The sequence below is a fragment of the Lepus europaeus genome, chromosome 3 (assembly GCF_033115175.1).
Source record: "Lepus europaeus isolate LE1 chromosome 3, mLepTim1.pri, whole genome shotgun sequence".
In the NCBI taxonomy this organism is placed as follows: Eukaryota; Metazoa; Chordata; class Mammalia; order Lagomorpha; family Leporidae; genus Lepus; species Lepus europaeus.
The window spans coordinates 37,362,992-37,379,262 of NC_084829.1; the positions used below are offsets into that span (position 1 = coordinate 37,362,992).

At 51.4% G+C, this 16,271-nt stretch overlaps 1 protein-coding gene across 4 annotated transcripts in view; it reads left to right on the forward strand.

The window, feature by feature from the left end:
- The window catches only part of C3H6orf89 (chromosome 3 C6orf89 homolog), a 38,740-nt gene extending 23,747 nt beyond the window's left edge, over positions 1-14,993 (forward strand). For all 4 annotated transcript variants that reach the window (XM_062186033.1, XM_062186031.1, XM_062186032.1 and 1 more), the window contains 5 exons: positions 5,258-5,412; positions 5,508-5,647; positions 6,662-6,791; positions 11,170-11,293; positions 13,973-14,993. In XM_062186033.1, the coding sequence (XP_062042017.1) occupies positions 5,258-5,412; positions 5,508-5,647; positions 6,662-6,791; positions 11,170-11,293; positions 13,973-14,067 (644 nt within the window). In that variant the 3' untranslated portion in view covers positions 14,068-14,993. The remainder of the gene's footprint in view (positions 1-5,257; positions 5,413-5,507; positions 5,648-6,661; positions 6,792-11,169; positions 11,294-13,972) is intronic.
- Positions 14,994-16,271: the final 1,278 nt, after the last annotated feature.

Below are 16,271 nucleotides of genomic sequence, written 5' to 3' on the forward strand. Positions count from 1 at the left end.
AATAAATAATGAGAAATGGCTGTATACTGTTTTAGTTATGGTGGGTTTATAGAATGCTTCAGTATCTGATGAAGCAAGTCCCTCATTTATTTTTTGAGAATTTATTAGTTACAACTCTTAAAACTCAGAAATGGAAAGAGAATCTAATTAGAAATGGGCAAAGGATTTGGTAGACATTTAGGAAGATACAGAGACATGTGCTCATGGGAAGAAGCTCAGCATCCTTATCGATCAGGGAAATGCAAATCCAAACCACCGGTGCTGCTTATGTCCACGGCTCTAATCCAAACTACAGACAGTAACAAGCACTGGCAGTGGCACGGAGAAACTGGTGCCCACACCCATTGCTTATGGAATGTGAGACAGCGTAACTTCTTTGGAAGACAGCTTGGCAGTCCTCAGAAAGTTAAACATTGGGGTTATCATGTTAGCTAGTTATTTCCACTCCTGGGTATATACCCCAGAGACCTGAGAACATGAATCCACACAGATTGTTCATAGGAACATTATTCATAGTCACCCACAGTGGTGACAGCCCAACTGCCCATCAGCTGAGAATGAATAAACTAATATGGTATGAATATATATATTATGGTGTACATATATATTATGGTGTATATATATGGTATGAATATATATATTATATATATATAATGTATGAATATATATTCATATATATATATATATGGAATATTACTCAGTAGCAAGGAAGGAGAGGTTAGTGATGGCTACTATAACAGGCATGAGCCTTGGAAACATCATACTTAAAGCCAGGCACAAACAGCCCCATACTGTGTGACTCCACTTACGTGAATTATTTGAATGGTCAAATCCATAGAGACCAAGAACAGGTTAGTGATTGCTTAGGGCTAGAGGGAAAGGGCTCAGGATTGGGAATTACTGCTAATGGGTATAGAATTTCTTCTGGAGTTGACAAAAGTAATCTCAAAATTAGATAGTGGTGATGGTTGACCATTGAAAATAGTAGAATCCGGCCGGCGCCGCGGCTCACTAGGCTAATCCTTCGCCTTGCGGCGCCGGCACACCGGGTTCTAGTCCCGGTCGGGGCACCGATCCTGTCCCGGTTGCCCCTCTTCCAGGCCAGCTCTCTGCTGTGGCTAGGGAGTGCAGTGGAGGATGGCCCAAGTGCTTGGGCCCTGCACCCTATGGGAGACCAGGAGAAGCACCTGGCTCCTGCCATCGGAACAGCGCGGTGCGCCGGCCGCAGCGCGCTACCGCGGCGACCATTGGAGGGTGAACCAACGGCAAAGGAAGACCTTTCTCTCTGTCTCTCTCTCTCACTGTCCACTCTGCCTGTCAAAAAAAAAAAAAAAAAGAAAGAAAATAGTAGAATCCACTGAGTTGCACATTAAGTGGGTGAATTTTATGATGTGAATTATAATAAAACTTTTAAATTTTTGTTTTTTTACAGATTTATTTATTTGTTTGAAAAGTTAAGTGACAAAGAGAGACAGGTATCTTCCATGTGCTGGTTTACTCCTCAGTTGCCTGCATTAGCTAGGCTAGACCAAAGCCAGGACCAAGGAAACCTATCTGGGTCTCCTGTGTGGGTGGCAGGGACCCAAGTACTTAGGACATCATTCACTGCCTCCCAGGTGCATTAGCAGGAAGCTGGATTAGAAGCACAGAGTAGCTGGGACTTGAACCAGGCACTGTGATATAGGCGGCAGGTGTCCCGAGCAGTAGCTTAACCCGCTGGGTTATAATGGCTGCCCACAGAGCTGTTTTCTAAAAATGTGTTGTCTGTGTAGGGAAAGCAAAGTGATGCTCTTTGCCTCCAGCCTGCTGTCCTCCTGCCCAGCATGGAGACAGGCTCAGGCTGTTAGCAGCCCAGGGGTGGTGTGGGGTGAGGTCTTCAGGCCATAATTTGCTCAGAGCCTGTGGCGTAAGGTTCTTACTATATTCTTTACCTGTTCCTGGGCCTGAGGGGCGTGTCCTATACAGATTGTAAGCAGTGACCATACTTTAATCTATTGATATTATCCCTGGTATCTTGGGCAGAGAGGGGTTTATTGCCTATTGCTGTTCCACACATTTACTCTTCTAGATGAGCTTTAAAATCCAGTTGGGACTGATGCTATGGTGTAATGGGCTAAGCCTCCACCTGCAGCACCAGAAATCCCATAAGGGTGCCAGTTCAAGTCCTGGCTGCTCCTTTTCTGATCCAGCTCTCTACTGTTTCCTGGGAAGGCAGTGAAAGATGGCCCAAGTGCTTGGGCCCCCACACCCGTGTGGGAGACCTGGGGGAGGCTCCTGGCTCCTGGCTTCAGGTCGGCTCAGCTCCAGCTGGGAAGTGAACCAGCAGATGGAAAACCTTTCTCTCTGTCTCTCCCTCTGCCTGTCTGTAACTCTGCCTCTTAAACAAATAAATAAAATCTTTTAAAAAAAAAATCCAGTTGTCACAGCCCCACCCTATCCCTGCCTTCACTAATAAGAAACCCTGAGGTGATTCCAAGTTGAATTAAATTTATATACATGGTTTTGGGGACACTTGACATCTTTAAATTTAGTCTTTCCATCCAAGAGCATAGTGTGCTACATTTCTTTATTCTTTTGGTTCTTATTTTCTATCCTTCAGTAAATTCTTAGTTTTACAGTTCTTGTTAAATTTATTACTACTTATTCTGAGCGAGATGATTTTCTACTCCAGTTTCTAACTTGTGTGTAGCTAGTAGAGAAGAAAGCTATTGAGGTTCACGTATCTGGACCTCTGTCTCTCGTGTTCTGCCGCCTTGTCCAGTCCTTTTGGGTACTCGCATGCTTTCACTTGTGCTTCTCAGATTTCCAGGGACCGCGAGGCTCAGGGCGTTCTGAGTCTAAGATGTCCTGTCCTTGCTCTCTCTCTTGTCCTTGACCTCCCTTCACTGGGTCAGCTTCCTGTGCCTGCTCTTCAAGGCATCGCTACCTGAAAACCTCAAGAATATCTAAAGCTCAAAATCAATTCAAATGAAATAAATCACAATTAAAATAATCTCCTTCCTCGTCGGTTTCAGAGCTGTTTGCTCCCCGATTCTGAAGCACCTCTGTGCAAATTAGAGGAGGGTCCCTCTTCCTCCTGACACTTCACTCTCCACTCTTGGGGAAATGTGGTAATCAGCTGTTGTGTTGGAATGTGGCACGTGACTAGCAACATGCTGTACCACATCTAGAGCTCCAGTGTGTTCCATGTGCGTGCTGCCAAGATGTGGGGCTCCTGGGCAGCGTCAGCCCCAGAAACACGCCCAGCAGTGCTGCCCATGGCTACAGAGTCATCGTCACTGCTTCTGGAAGCCAGCCCTTCCCATGCAAGCCCACTGCCCTGGTTTAGACTCTTACTATGTTTCATTTCTCATTATAGTACAATCCCCCCTTCTCCCCAAAAAGAAAAAGGACAGGGTAAATTACTGAAATCTATGAGGCTTCCTCTTCCCAGCGTCACCCTTCTAGGGTGCCCTTGTCACAGCCTAGAGTAATCTTCCTGGAACATCGGCACACCCCTGCTCAGGAGCCTCTGAAGTTTCTTGGTTCTGCTGTCAGCAGAGTCAGACGTGTTCATGCCCCGGAGCCCTCATGGCAGTCTGTCTCTGCAGCCGCCTTCCCCGCCGCTCAGCGCCCACCCCGTGCCTGGCGCCCCTCTGCTCCTCCGGCTGCACTCTGGCCCCACAGGAACTTCAGTCAGCCTTTCAGTTCCTTCATCTGTCAGACAAGGATAGCGATGCTCCCGCAGTAATTACGTGGTGAAAATTCAGTGTGTGAAAACCATCGGAATCAGGCCTGGCCCTGTGTACATTAGCTCCCTCTTCCCTTCCCCTTCCCTCCCAGCTACTTTGGAAACGGAAATGCTGTATAACTGCAACCTTCTAGGACTGTTTATGGGTCAGTGTACGTATGTATGTTACCCAGAGCTCTTGTACTTTGGCAAGAACTCATCATATTTGACCCCTCATAAGAAACACTTGAGAATACTCCAGAAGGGAAAAGAATGTGCAGCCGCGTGGCCCCAACAGGTGGCCCAGGAGGGCTGTTGGCTGCCCCTGGATGCTGTCGTCCTCTGGATGACAGTCTGCTGAGGCTGATTGGCCAGGAGGGTAGGTGGCAGCTACTGCAGGAACACCTGGGGAAGCGTCCTGGGGAGGAGAGCCGAGAACACACATGGTCCTTCCCCAGTGAGCATCTCAGTGCCCCACGACCACAGCATTCGAGAAAAGGAAGTAGTGTTTACAAACTAGCTGGAGAAAGTGATTTGTGGTGAAGCGTCGGTTTCCAAGTGTGTTTGAAGAAGTGACTTCATGTCAGCCACGTTTGGTTGCCTGTTGTCATCTGTCCTGGGCCCTCCTGACTGGTTTCCATTGGGTTTAATCAGAACCATCTTGTGAAACATTTGGATTCAAGTTCAAGTTTAAAACAAACACATTAGAGAGAACACAGATGAAGTCCAGAATGAAACAGAAAGTCAACAGGAAATAATGCGAGAACATACATAGGATAGTGTTGGAGGAAAGGAACCCAGAAACTGGGAGAGGTGTGTGGAAGCAGGGGCCACTCCGAGCAGGGGCCCGAGCAGGGAAAGCCGTCGGGGAGCTAGCACTCACATCGCATTCGTTTATTTCTCACCCATGTGTGCTCCCATGTGTGGAAACCGTGGCTAGTAGCTCCGCCCCCTTCGTGGCTGTGATGAGCACTGTCTTTTGGGCAGATGTGTTTACTTTGTTCCAAGAATGGCCCCCAAAGGTCCTATCTGCCCTCTCCATACTTGTTGGTGTTCTTTTCTCACTCTTCCTTCCCAGAGTCACCCTGGCCCTACTTGTCCCTGGGAGCCGAGGTCCAGGCACACCGCCAGAGTGTGTGAGAAGATGTGCTCAGTGATGGGGACCACTCTTTCCATCGGCCCCGCCCCACGTGCTGTCGCCAGTTCAGATCCACATGTGTGGGCCCCGGGGTCAAGAGCCTTGAGAAATGCATTGCTGAATGTTTCTTGCAACTGTTGCACTTTTGTTGATTGATTTAGGGAAGACACACATGTTAAAAGGTACTTTCTAAAGCAAAGAAAGGCACATTGAAAGAAACGCTTGTCTGTCTCAGCCCTGTCCCGTGGGCCCGGGCCCCACAGAGGCCCCTGGCGGGCGTGCCCCTGTTCAGAGCCTCCAGAGCTGTGTTGTGATGCCTTTGCTGTCTGCGGTCACTGCCGCTCGGGGCTGCTGGGTTTACCAGCTGTGCTCTCCCTCTGTCCACTTTCCCACATGTCCTCCTCCCTCAGACTTGGACCCCTGGTGGACAAACAGCTGCGAGCAGAATGAGTCGGATCCCATCCCCGCCAACTGCACCGGCTGTGCCCAGAAGTTACCCCTCCAGGTGGTGCTCTTGGGAGACACCCCACAGAAATTTGAGCGACTCCACCCTCTGGTGATCAAGGTAAGCAGAAGCCTGACCCCTCCCCCCCCCATCAATCCCTGGATTTCTAAGAAGTAATGTGTTGCCTGTGCTGCTGTGTTTTCTGCCTCCCCAAGACAGGACAGCCCCTGTCCTCTGAAGAGATGCAGCACTTCCTATGCAAATACCCCGAAGCCTCGGAAGGCTTCACTGAAGGCTTTCTCACCAAGTGGTGGCGCTGCTTCCCGGAGCGGTGGTTCCCATTCCCTTACCCATGGTGAGTACCCGGTGTCAGTGACACGAGCCCCCCGCCACGTGCCCAGCACGGGAAGCACAGCGCGATGCGCCCTGCAGTCAGCGAGAGGCGCTCCCTGAGGAAGGCTGGAGAAGGTGTGTACGAAGTGGGAGCGCCAAGCCTGCATGCGAGCGTGGCATCTGTGGTATGTGAAATGCATCTGGAGCACAGAGGGCTGAGGAGAGCGCCGAGAAAGTGAAGACCGCGGCCCCGGCTTGCTTGTGCCGGCGGTATGCCTGGGCGCGCGTGCGCCTCGCTTATTGGTGACACTCATAGCCCTGGGAAGTAGGAGTTACCGTTGTCATTTTTCAGATCAGAAACATAGGAATCAGAGAGGTTAAGTAACTTGGCCAAGATCAGCCAGCCAGGATTAGAACCGGCTTGGTTTTCTTCCTGAGCCCTACATCTTTTAACATCTTCTCATCCAACAGGAAGGGAAGCCACCGTCCATCTTAGAACCATTCCAGAGAGAACTAGCATGGCCCTTTCGGGCTTTTTGTTGGATAGCTTTGTCATGCTTCCACCTTTTGATAAGTGTGCCACTTACTTACTTGACAGAATGGCCACTTTGACAAGCCAGTCAGGCTTTCCCCCGCAGAGCGCTGTGCTTCAGAAAGGTCGCACTTCTGTGCCCTCCTCCTCTGCCCACCCGCCCCCCACCCCGCCCCATCTGCTGTCACTGGGCCTCTTTTCCAAGACAATGAATAGCCTGCCTCTGTCCTTCCTCTATATGTTGTTTTAGCTGGACTCTATAAACACCCACCCACACACACACATGGTGGCTGCAGGCTTTGTGCGAGTGCGCAGTATTGCGAGTTAGAATTCATTGCCTTGGCCTGACTGTTCTTCCTGAACCCAGACCTTAAGACATCCTGCTGCTGTTCCCCTTCATGACCCACCGCCCACAGCGCCCCCACCCTTGCTTAGCCCTATTAGTCATGGAGAGAGGCTGGCTCGCCTAGTGCATGACTTTTCTTTGTTTTAAACTTTTAACAGGAGAAGACCACTGAACAGATCGCAAATTTTACATGAACTTTTGCCTGTTTTCAACCACCTGCCATTTCCAAAAGATGCCTCCCTAAAAAAGTGCTTTCTTCTTCACCCAGAACCTGTTACGGGGAGTAAGGTAGGGAATTTTGAGAGAATTTAGAGCTAGAATTTTCCTCGTGTGGAAGCTAGACTAATACTATAATTAAGGATGAATTGAAGGCCGGCGCCGCAGCTCACTAGGCTAATCCTCTGCCTGCGGCGCCGGTACCCGGGTCCTAGTCCCGGTTGGGGCACCGGATTCTGTCCCGGTTGCTCCTCTTCCAGTCCAGCTTTCTGCTGTGGCCCAGGAAGGCAGTGGAGGATGGCCCAGGTCCTTGGGCCCTGCACCTGCATGGGAGACCAGGAGGAAGCACTTGGCTCCTGGCTTCAGATTGGCACAGCGTGCCAGCTGTAGCAGCCATTTGGCGGGGGTGAACCAATGGAAGGAAGACCTTTCTCTCTCTCTCTCTCTCTCTCTCTAACTCTGCCTGTCAAGAAAAAAAAAAAAAAAAAAGATGAATTAAAGAAACACCGGCATAATCTAAGGTCTCCCCTCCCGTGGCTAGCCAGGAGACTTGCCACAGCCACCCTGTGAGGAAGCTGTGTTTCTAGCAAGTCTCCTGACCTTGCAGATCTGGGGGCAGGCTGCTTTTCTCTGATCAAGGAAGTAGAATCCTGGGACTTGAGGTAGAGCCAGTCTGCTTCGCTGCCTCAGGCCAGAAAGTAGACAGTGGGTAAACAAGCAGTGCGTAAATAAATAGCACAGCTTCCGAGCCCCAGAGAAACTCAGTGATTCACCCAAGGTCAAAGAGCAAGTTAGCCAGGAGGCTCCCCTCAGCCTCCCTACTGTAATAACTGGATAACCTGCAGAAGGCGGGGGCCGGGGAGGAGTGCAGCCCTTTCCTACCCCGCCGCCGCTTGGGGCCACAGCCTGAGCCCTCTATCTCGCTAGGCCCTGGAAGGAACCGGGAGGCTGCTCCCGAGTCAGGGTCTGAATTGCTCCCTTGTTGGGCCTTTTTCCTGAAGAAGGTTTTTGAGTATGGACAGGTTTGGAAGAATTGAAAAACATGAATTTCCCTTTGTAAAAAAAAATAAAATTTCCCAAACTGTGACTCCCCTACCAACTCTGGGTTGTAGTGTCAGCCTCTTGATACTATTATTTGGCTCCAGATTTGCTGAATTTTGTTAAAGGAATTTACAAGTCATAAAAACAGTCATTTTGTCTAGAAGTAATAACTTCTGTCTGCCAGCAGTGGGGTGGAGGTGCTGGGCTCTTGCCTCAGATTTTAAAGACCTTTATCCTGCGCTCTCTGGCTAGAACCCAACCCCCTAAGATGATTTCATCTTGATGAATATGATATAATTCTGGGCAAGGGCGTTTCTCTTTATCTCGATTTTCCTGCTTGAAGACTCAAGTTCATTTTACCCGTCTGCTTAACAGCACGGAGCCCAGCCAAAGGAGTAGATGCAGAGTTCCACAGATGCTTATCACAGGCATCTTGCTGTGTTCTCCAGGATGTTTTGGGAAGGGGAGTGGCCCAAATCGGCACAAGTCCTGAGAGTCTGGTCTCTCAGAGCACTTGTTTCCCCGCCCTAGCCCCAGCGCTCCTTTCCCCTGGCCTTGTTACCCCACCCTGTTGTCCACGTCCCTGGGCCCTGGGCCCTGGTAAATTCACATGTCTGGCCTCAGCCTTAGGATAAGAAAGCACGGAGTGGGGATCCATCCAGCTTGGCGGCACCTGGGGAAGACGAGGTGAGGGTGCCAAAGCCCAGTACATGTGCTCCCAGTGTGGCCGAGGCCTGGCCCATGCCCTCCTGTTGTCTGGTTCTTTCCACCTTGGGAGAGGGGGTTCATCATCCTGCCCCCACTCAGACCATGTGAAAGAAGGATACTTCTACTTTTTTGAGGTTTTCTGGGATTTTTGTCGAGACTATACATATCAGGGCTTCTGCCAGTATTAGTACCTATCAGCTGTAGGCCAGCTCCAGGCACCAGGCCCCCAGCCTGCTACTACAGTAGCCCATGAAATGTGTTGCCGTGGAATCAGAATCATGGTCGTGCTTGGGGACAGGGAAGATGTGGCCCAAACCCGAGGCCCTGAAAGGTAAACTGACAATCAGACGTGGCCTGGGAAGTCAGACTTCTGACTCAGCCCTGTTTCCTGTGGATTTCCCTGAAGGACGGGAGCTCGGAGGAGGAGAAGGGAGGGGAAGCCCACAGGTCTGGAGAAAAGGTGGGGGCAGAAGTCCGAGCTTCTCTCTTTAAAGCTCTCCCTTTGCTTCTGTTCCCTGCTGTGTCCCAGCCTCATCCCAGAGTTCACAGCCCCTTGCCTGTTACACAGCAGGTTGCACTAACGCCTGTTGGCTGTAGTATGCGCTCAGAAGTGCAGTGGTTACCTGAGAAGGTACATAGCCTGGCTGTGTCCCAGTATTCAAAATCAGAGGCCAGTCTTGCTGTCATTTGTTTCTGTCTTTCTTTTTCTCATTAAAACATATCCTTTTTAAAATCTTTGACATTCCTCTTGAAAAGGTTTTTAAAAGATCTTGATTTTATTTGTTTATATATATATAAGAGAAAGAGAATCTTCCATCCGCTGTTTCACTCCCCAGATGCCCACAATAGCCAGGGTTGACCAAAACCGGGAGCTTAGAACTCAGTCCTGATCTGTCCTGTGAGTGGCAGGGATCCAAGTGCTTGAGCACAGTAGCAGGAAGCTGGAATCCGAAGTGGAACCAGGCCTTGAACTCAGGTACGCTGATGCAGGATGCAGGCATCCCAACTGGTTTTTTTTTTTTTTTTTTAATAGGCAGAGTTAGACAGTGAGAGAGAGACAGAGTGAAAGGTCTTCCATTTTTCCTTTTTTTTTTTTTTTTTTTAATGTTCTTTTTTTTTTACAGGCAGAGTGGATAGTGAGAGAGAGAGAGACAGAGAGAAAGGTCTTCCTTTTTGCCGTTGATTCACCCTCCAATGGCCGCTGCGGCCAGCTCATCGCGCTGATCCGAAGCCAGGAGCCAGGTGCTTCTCCTGGTCTCCCATGCGGGTGCAAGGCCCAAGCACTTGGGTCATCCTCCACTGCCTTCCCGGGCCATAGCAGAGAGCTGGCGTGGAAGAGGGGCAACCGGGATAGAATCCAGCGCCCTAACCGGGACTAGAACCCGGTGTGCCGGCGCCGCAAGGCGGAGGATTAGCCTGTTAAGCCATGGCGCCGGCCGGTCTTCCTTTTTTCCATTGGTTCACCCCCAAAATGGCCGCTACGGCTGGCACGCTACGCCAATCCGAAGCCAGAAACCAGGTGCTTCCTCCTGGTCTCCCATGTGGGTGCAGGGCCCAAGCACTTGGGCCATCCTCCACTGCCTTCCCGGGCCACAGCAGAGAGCTGGACTGGAAGAGGGGCAACCGGGACAGAATCCGGCGCCCCGACCGGGACTAGAACCTGGTGTGCCGGCACTGTGGGCAGAGAATTAGCCAAGTGATTCGTGGCGCCGGCCCAACTGCTTCTTAATCATTGTACCAAACAAATGTCCCTTAATTAAGAGAAAAGCAAGAAGCCTGGTTTTTAGCAGACACGTAGCATATCTGCTCACCTTGATCTTGCCAAATAGTGCAAACTTGAGCTTGCTGCTTTGCAATTCTGATCAGGACCCTGGTAGAAAGAAATAATGCTCTACAGAAGAATGCTCAAAGGGTATGCAGACCATCTACTTACCTAAAGCAATCTGGAACAAACCAGACCCTTGGAAGATTACATACTCAAACCACCACGTGTTGAATTCTCTTCGAGCAGAACTTGAATTGCAGTGAGGGGAGGCATTGTGGCACAGTGGGTTAAGCCCCTGCCTGGAATGCCTGCAGCCCACCTCCACCTCGCTTCTGATCCAGCTTCCTGCTGATGCACCTGAGAGGCAGCAGATGATGGCTCAAGAACTGAGTGCTTGCCATCCATGTAGGAGACCCAGTTGGAGTTCCTGGCTTATGGCGTCAGCCTGGCTCAGCCCTGGCTATTGTGGGCATTTGTGGAGTGAACCAGCTGATAGAAAATCTTTCTCCCACTTTCTGTCACTCTGCCTTTTAAATAAATTAAAATCTTAAAATTTCTTTAAATTGCACTTAGACCTTTTATAACTTTGGCCCACTCTGAAGCTCGGCTAGAAATAGTTGCAACTTATGGAGCGTAGGTGGGCTGTGCTCTGAGGCCCTTTTTGAGGACACTGCACACTGAATCACAAAGTGTTGCATTAGGAGAACAAGTAGAAGAGATGTGGCCATAGTCTCAGCGCTGGACCTGCCAGCAGAGGAGAAACTAGCGTATTTTCATTTTTTGGATGTAATTGTGAAGGTTGTTATTGGTTCTATTTTTCTTTTTGCTTAGGCTGCTAGGAAACTCAGATCCATACATGTGAGGGGTGTTGTATGATTTTCCCAGATTTTGTTTTGCTTTCTTTTTATTCCTTTTCCTTCCTGTTTTTTCCTCCAGATGCACCGGATGCATGACCTGTTTACCATCGGCAGCGGGGAGGCCATGTTGCAGCTTATCCCTCCCTTCCAGTGCCGAAGACACTGTCAGTCCGTGGCCATGCCAGTAGAACCAGGGGATATCGGTATGTAAGGCCCCAGGAGGCAGTCAGCCATGGGACCATTACACACACACACACACACGTACACACGCACGCACGCACACACACACACACGCACAGATATATATCTCCATATGTATATATATGAAAGGCAGAGTTACAGATAGAGGGAGAGACAGAGAGATCGTTCATCTGCTGGCTCACTCCCCAAATGGCTGCAATGGCTGGGGCTGGGCCAGGCCAAAGCCAGGAGCCAGGAACTCCATCTGGGTCTCCCGCCTGGGTGGCAGGGGCCCAAGTACTGGGCCATCTTCTGTTGCTTTTCCAGGCTCATTAGCAGGGAGCTGAATTGGAAATGAAGCAACAGGACCCGAACTGGTGCTCAGATAGGATGCTGGCATCATAGGTCGTGGCTTAACCCACTTCACCACAACACAGGCCCTGGGATCACTTTAGTTTTCAATTCAGAAAGTATTCTCAAAGTAGCCTTCTCTTATTAACACAGGCATTGTTCATACTAAGAGATGGGACAGTAATGAGGAAATGTGGCAGAGAAAACCATCATGTACATGCACCATTCAGAACACCCACGTCTGTTGGTCATAGAAGCTGGTGTTCGGAAGGAATTCTGGGAAATACTTGATGAATCCCTCATTCTACCGATGAGAGATGAGGAGGCTGAGCCCCAGAGAGGGAAGCAGCCATCCCAAGGCCCCACCGTCAGGCAGGGCGTCAGGTCTAAGTGTGTGCTTGAGCACAGGCCAAGGGAGGGACAGCTCAAGATGAGAGGAAACCTTTCATGTGCCCATTTCCCAGATGAGACAGTGCAAAGCAGTAAGTACGAGCCGCAGTCACACAGGAAACCAGAGCCAAGCCAAAGATTCCTGTTGGTGACTCACCCAGACTCTGGCTCCATGTTTTCCCACCTGTGACTCGTCCTGTGCCTTATTTCCTAAAAATGTGTTCCAAAGAAATAGGTTTGCCGCAGCTGCTGTGAGCAGCAATCAGTTTGACAGCAGTTTTCTTGGTAGAAGCGTGTCCTCATCAGTCAAACAGCGTCACCGCTGACCTCCTGGTTCTTCCAGCCTCACAAAGCCGTGGCAAGGCCTGGAGTCCTGGTAGAGCCCGGACGGGTTTTCCAATAGATGGCTTTTAGTTTGATTCATTCAGAAGACCCCCAGATCCCTAGAAACTTCTGACCTCAACTGGGGATAGGGAGCAGACGGCAAACTACAGCCAGGCTGTCATCCAAGTTACGTAACTTTTATTTCAGTTTAGGAATGGAAATAAAAATAATGCAAAGATTAAGTATTCACCAGTAATGGAGTGCAGCTGGCCTGGCCCTTGGGAAACTCCTCCAAAAAAGTGGATTCTTGTGTTGGACGTTGTTCTAAACCTGTTTTCTTGCAGTGGAGTGACCCTTACATGAAGGATGACTATTGCAACACTCTGTCTGATATGTTGGGTTTGCAATGGTGGCTGCGCTTGACCAAGTTTCTGTCCTAAGTTCTCACACAGTGGGAGACACCGTGTTATCGGAATTCCGGATCTCCAGCTCCCACTGCATCCAGAATGCCTGATACAGAATTAAGAAAAAGAAGGAAAAGTGTCTGGTAGTGGGCAGGGAAGCTCTGAGTATCAGATGCTGGTGCAGACGGCCCCGAGTAGCCCCCAGGCCAGAGCGCGGTCTCTGCTGTGCTACAACTGGCCAGTGTGCTGACCAGAGGGCTGTGAAAGGCCAGCCGCACAACAGTCATATGGGACAGGGAGGGGGAGACATAAGAGGAGAACGAGACTCGGGGGGCTGAGGTGGGGAGAGCAGCAGGCGCCTGGAACTCTGGCCGGAAGAGAAGTAGAACTCGGACCCCAGCAAGGGAGAAGGGTACTCTGCTCAGTGCTTGTGGGAAGTTGGCAGCTCTAGTACATTATTGAGTTATCAGAGAGAGACAGAGACGGAGCTCCTATCTGTTGGTTTACAATGGCCCGGGGCTGAGCCAGGCCCAAGCTGGGGGCCAGGAATTCAGTCCCGGCTCTCACACGGGTGGCTGGGACCCAAGCCCTTTGGCCTTTGCTGCTGTCTCCCAGGGCCTGCATTAGAAGGAAGCTGGAGCCCGGAGCTGGAGCCAGCATCAAACGCAGGTTCTCTGCTGAGCCCGTGGCGAACAGGGCAGGAGTCCGCTGCCTTGGGAGACGCCTGTCTGGTCGGCGCATAGAGCACAGCCGTGCGCCACAGACTCCAGAACACTGTGGGAGCCTAGTGCTCCTCAAACTTACTCGGCACGGAACCCATTTTCCCTGGGCTACTGAAAAGACATTGCCATCCACAGAACTCGGGAAATGCTGGTTTAGGCTCATCTGGTAGTTCGGTAGTGAAACCGGATTTCAGGTGCCGTCAGGAGAGGTGGCGGGAGGGTCTTGCCTCTGTCTGCTTGCTGAGAAAGCTGAAGTCCGCCTCACCCAGAGCATCCTGCCTCTGTGAACCCAGCTGCCCTGGAGAGAGCAGCTGGTGGAGTTCTGGTTCCGAGTGGCTCCTGTTGGGTTGTCAGGTTTCAGGCACACTTTGGCTAAAACCCTTCAGAGCAAGAACAGCTTTATGAGCCCGGCTCCGCACGAGGCTCAGCTGGCAGCCCCCGCCTTGCCCTTGGCTGCAGGCCTGTCCAGCCCCTGACACTTACATGCTGTCCTGTTGCTGTTTCCCGCTAGGCTATGCCGGCGCCTCCCACTGGAAGGTCTACATCATAGCCAGAGGGGTGCAGCCTTTGGTTGTCTGCGATGGAACCACGGTCTCAGAACTATAGGAAGCAGAATTCTATGCGGAGCAGCTTTGAGAGCTGAAGGCCAGATTGAAAGAGGGGAAATAAAAACAAGCGCTGAAACCACTGTCCAGGGGTTGGTCACTGAGTTCCCTGCCCTTTGCATGTGCGTGTGAGCCAGCTGTGTGCTGGAGGCAGGAGCCAGGACCTCGCCAGCCCCCGTCTGTGAGACTGAACTCTTCCAGCCGCTGGGCTCGGTGGCCTGGAGGCTGCCTCCAGGCAGGAAACAGGGCTGGTGCCTGCCTCCGCTCGCCCGGGCGCCGTCCCACTGCCGCTTCCCTGGCCGCGGAGAGGACAGCCCGCAGGGCCGGTCACAGCCACCCGTCACCAGGGGGCCTGCTCATGCCCCTTTCTGGCCACATCGCCCTGTACTTGTGCAGAAGGCTGACTCAAGAACTCTGCGGTTTATCAAGCAGAATGGAATCCAGAACCAGCGGAGGGGAACACAACATCAAATAACCTCACTGCACGCGGGAGCTTACGCTCCTTTCCCGGTGTGAGTCCTGAGGGTCTCTGTCCGCTTCATCGGGGTCAGACGCCGCCCCCCTCCCTTGCCTGTCCCCAGAGCTTAGCCTCTCGTGCCCTCCCTTGGCCGGGCCGCAGCCCTTTCCCGCTGAGGCAGCACTGCTCCTGCGGCCCGTGCTGCCTTGACCGAGTGTCTTCCCCGGGGAGAGGGCGCCTCCCTGGGTTTGATCGTTAGGGTCTGACTTGTGCAGAGAAGATGTTTTACAGATGTGTCAGAGCTGATGTGATGTGGCTGAGGGAGGAACTCCAGGCCCAAAGCGCTTGTCAGCCGGGCTGCAACTGACTTTGTGACCCTCTGTCTCAACACGATGTCCCCCTTCGTCCTGGGGAACCAGGGGAGGTGGTTTTATTTTTGTAATGCTATATAAAGCTCTGTTGTGATTGGCTGCTGGACTGTGCTCATTGTCTCCCCGTGCTTTGGTAACGGAGCGCAGCAGTCGGGGCACTCTGGCCTTGCTCCCTCTCCCATCATTCCCTGATTGATGCTGCTCATACCTGGCCACTGACCAGGCCATCACCAGCACAAAGAAAGAGGAAAACACGCTATGGCCTGTGGTTCTGAAGCACAGAAATCCAGTGCTACAGTGGGTGCTCTGTCCGAGGTAGGGAGCCAAGTGGACAGTGATGAGGAAGGGTGGTATGGACCCTTTCTTTCTTTTATTTTTTTTTTTTTAAGATTTATTTATTTATTTGAAAGGTGGAGTTACAGAAAGAAAGAGGAAGAGACAGAGACAGGTCTCACATCCCCTGGTTCACTCCCCAAATGGCCACGACAGTCAGTGCTGGGCTAGTCCAAAGTCAAGAGCCAGGAGCTTCTTCCAGGTCTGCCACATGGGTGCAGGGGCCCAAGCACTTGGGCCATCTTTCATGGCCTTTCCAGGCCATTAGCAGGGAGCTGGATTGGAAGTGGAGTAGCTGGGACACAAACCAGTGCCCATGTGGGATGCCGGCACTGCAGGTGGTGGCTTTACCCGCTACGCCACAGCCCGGCCCTTTGTGCACCACCTGAGCAGCAGCAGGGGCCGCCCTGCGCTGGACGGGCCTACCAGTGTGTCTGTAAAGGACAGGCAGAGTTCACGGGGCTTCGGGAGGAAACGCACGGAGCCTCCTCCGTGGCCTGAACAATCCAGGATGAGCCGTTCCTGAGGGGATTTCTCCTTAAAAGAATCGGTCCCTTGTGTGCAGTAATACGGGGAAAACAAAACTGTTTGTACGTATAAAAGTCATGCTTCTAAGAGCAGTTGTGATTTAAGAGGTTTGCAGTCAGCGGGATCATCTGGGGGCCAGCTCTGGGCAGGCCCCGGGCTGGGCCTGCCCAGCAGTTCCTCAGCGGCCTCTGCCGTTCTGAACGAGACCCTTTGACGTCACAGAGGAGGGCCTCCCGGGAGGAAAGCCAGCGTTTCGATGATTGAGGTGTCCGCTGCGTTCTCTGTGACTCAACTTTGTGTTCCGTCCCTGTTCACTGCTGTCCTTCTCATCTGAAGTATCCGAAAAGCACTCACTCCAGCTCAGAAACTTGGCGGAGGAAGAAATTCTTGCACGTGCTGATGTTCTGATCCACCCCCCTGGGAGGTCCCCTAAGCCCCTGAGCTGATCAGTGCTTCCTTTAAAAAATAAATCAATAAAGGTTTTATTGATTTATTTTGAAAGAGTTACAGAGAGAG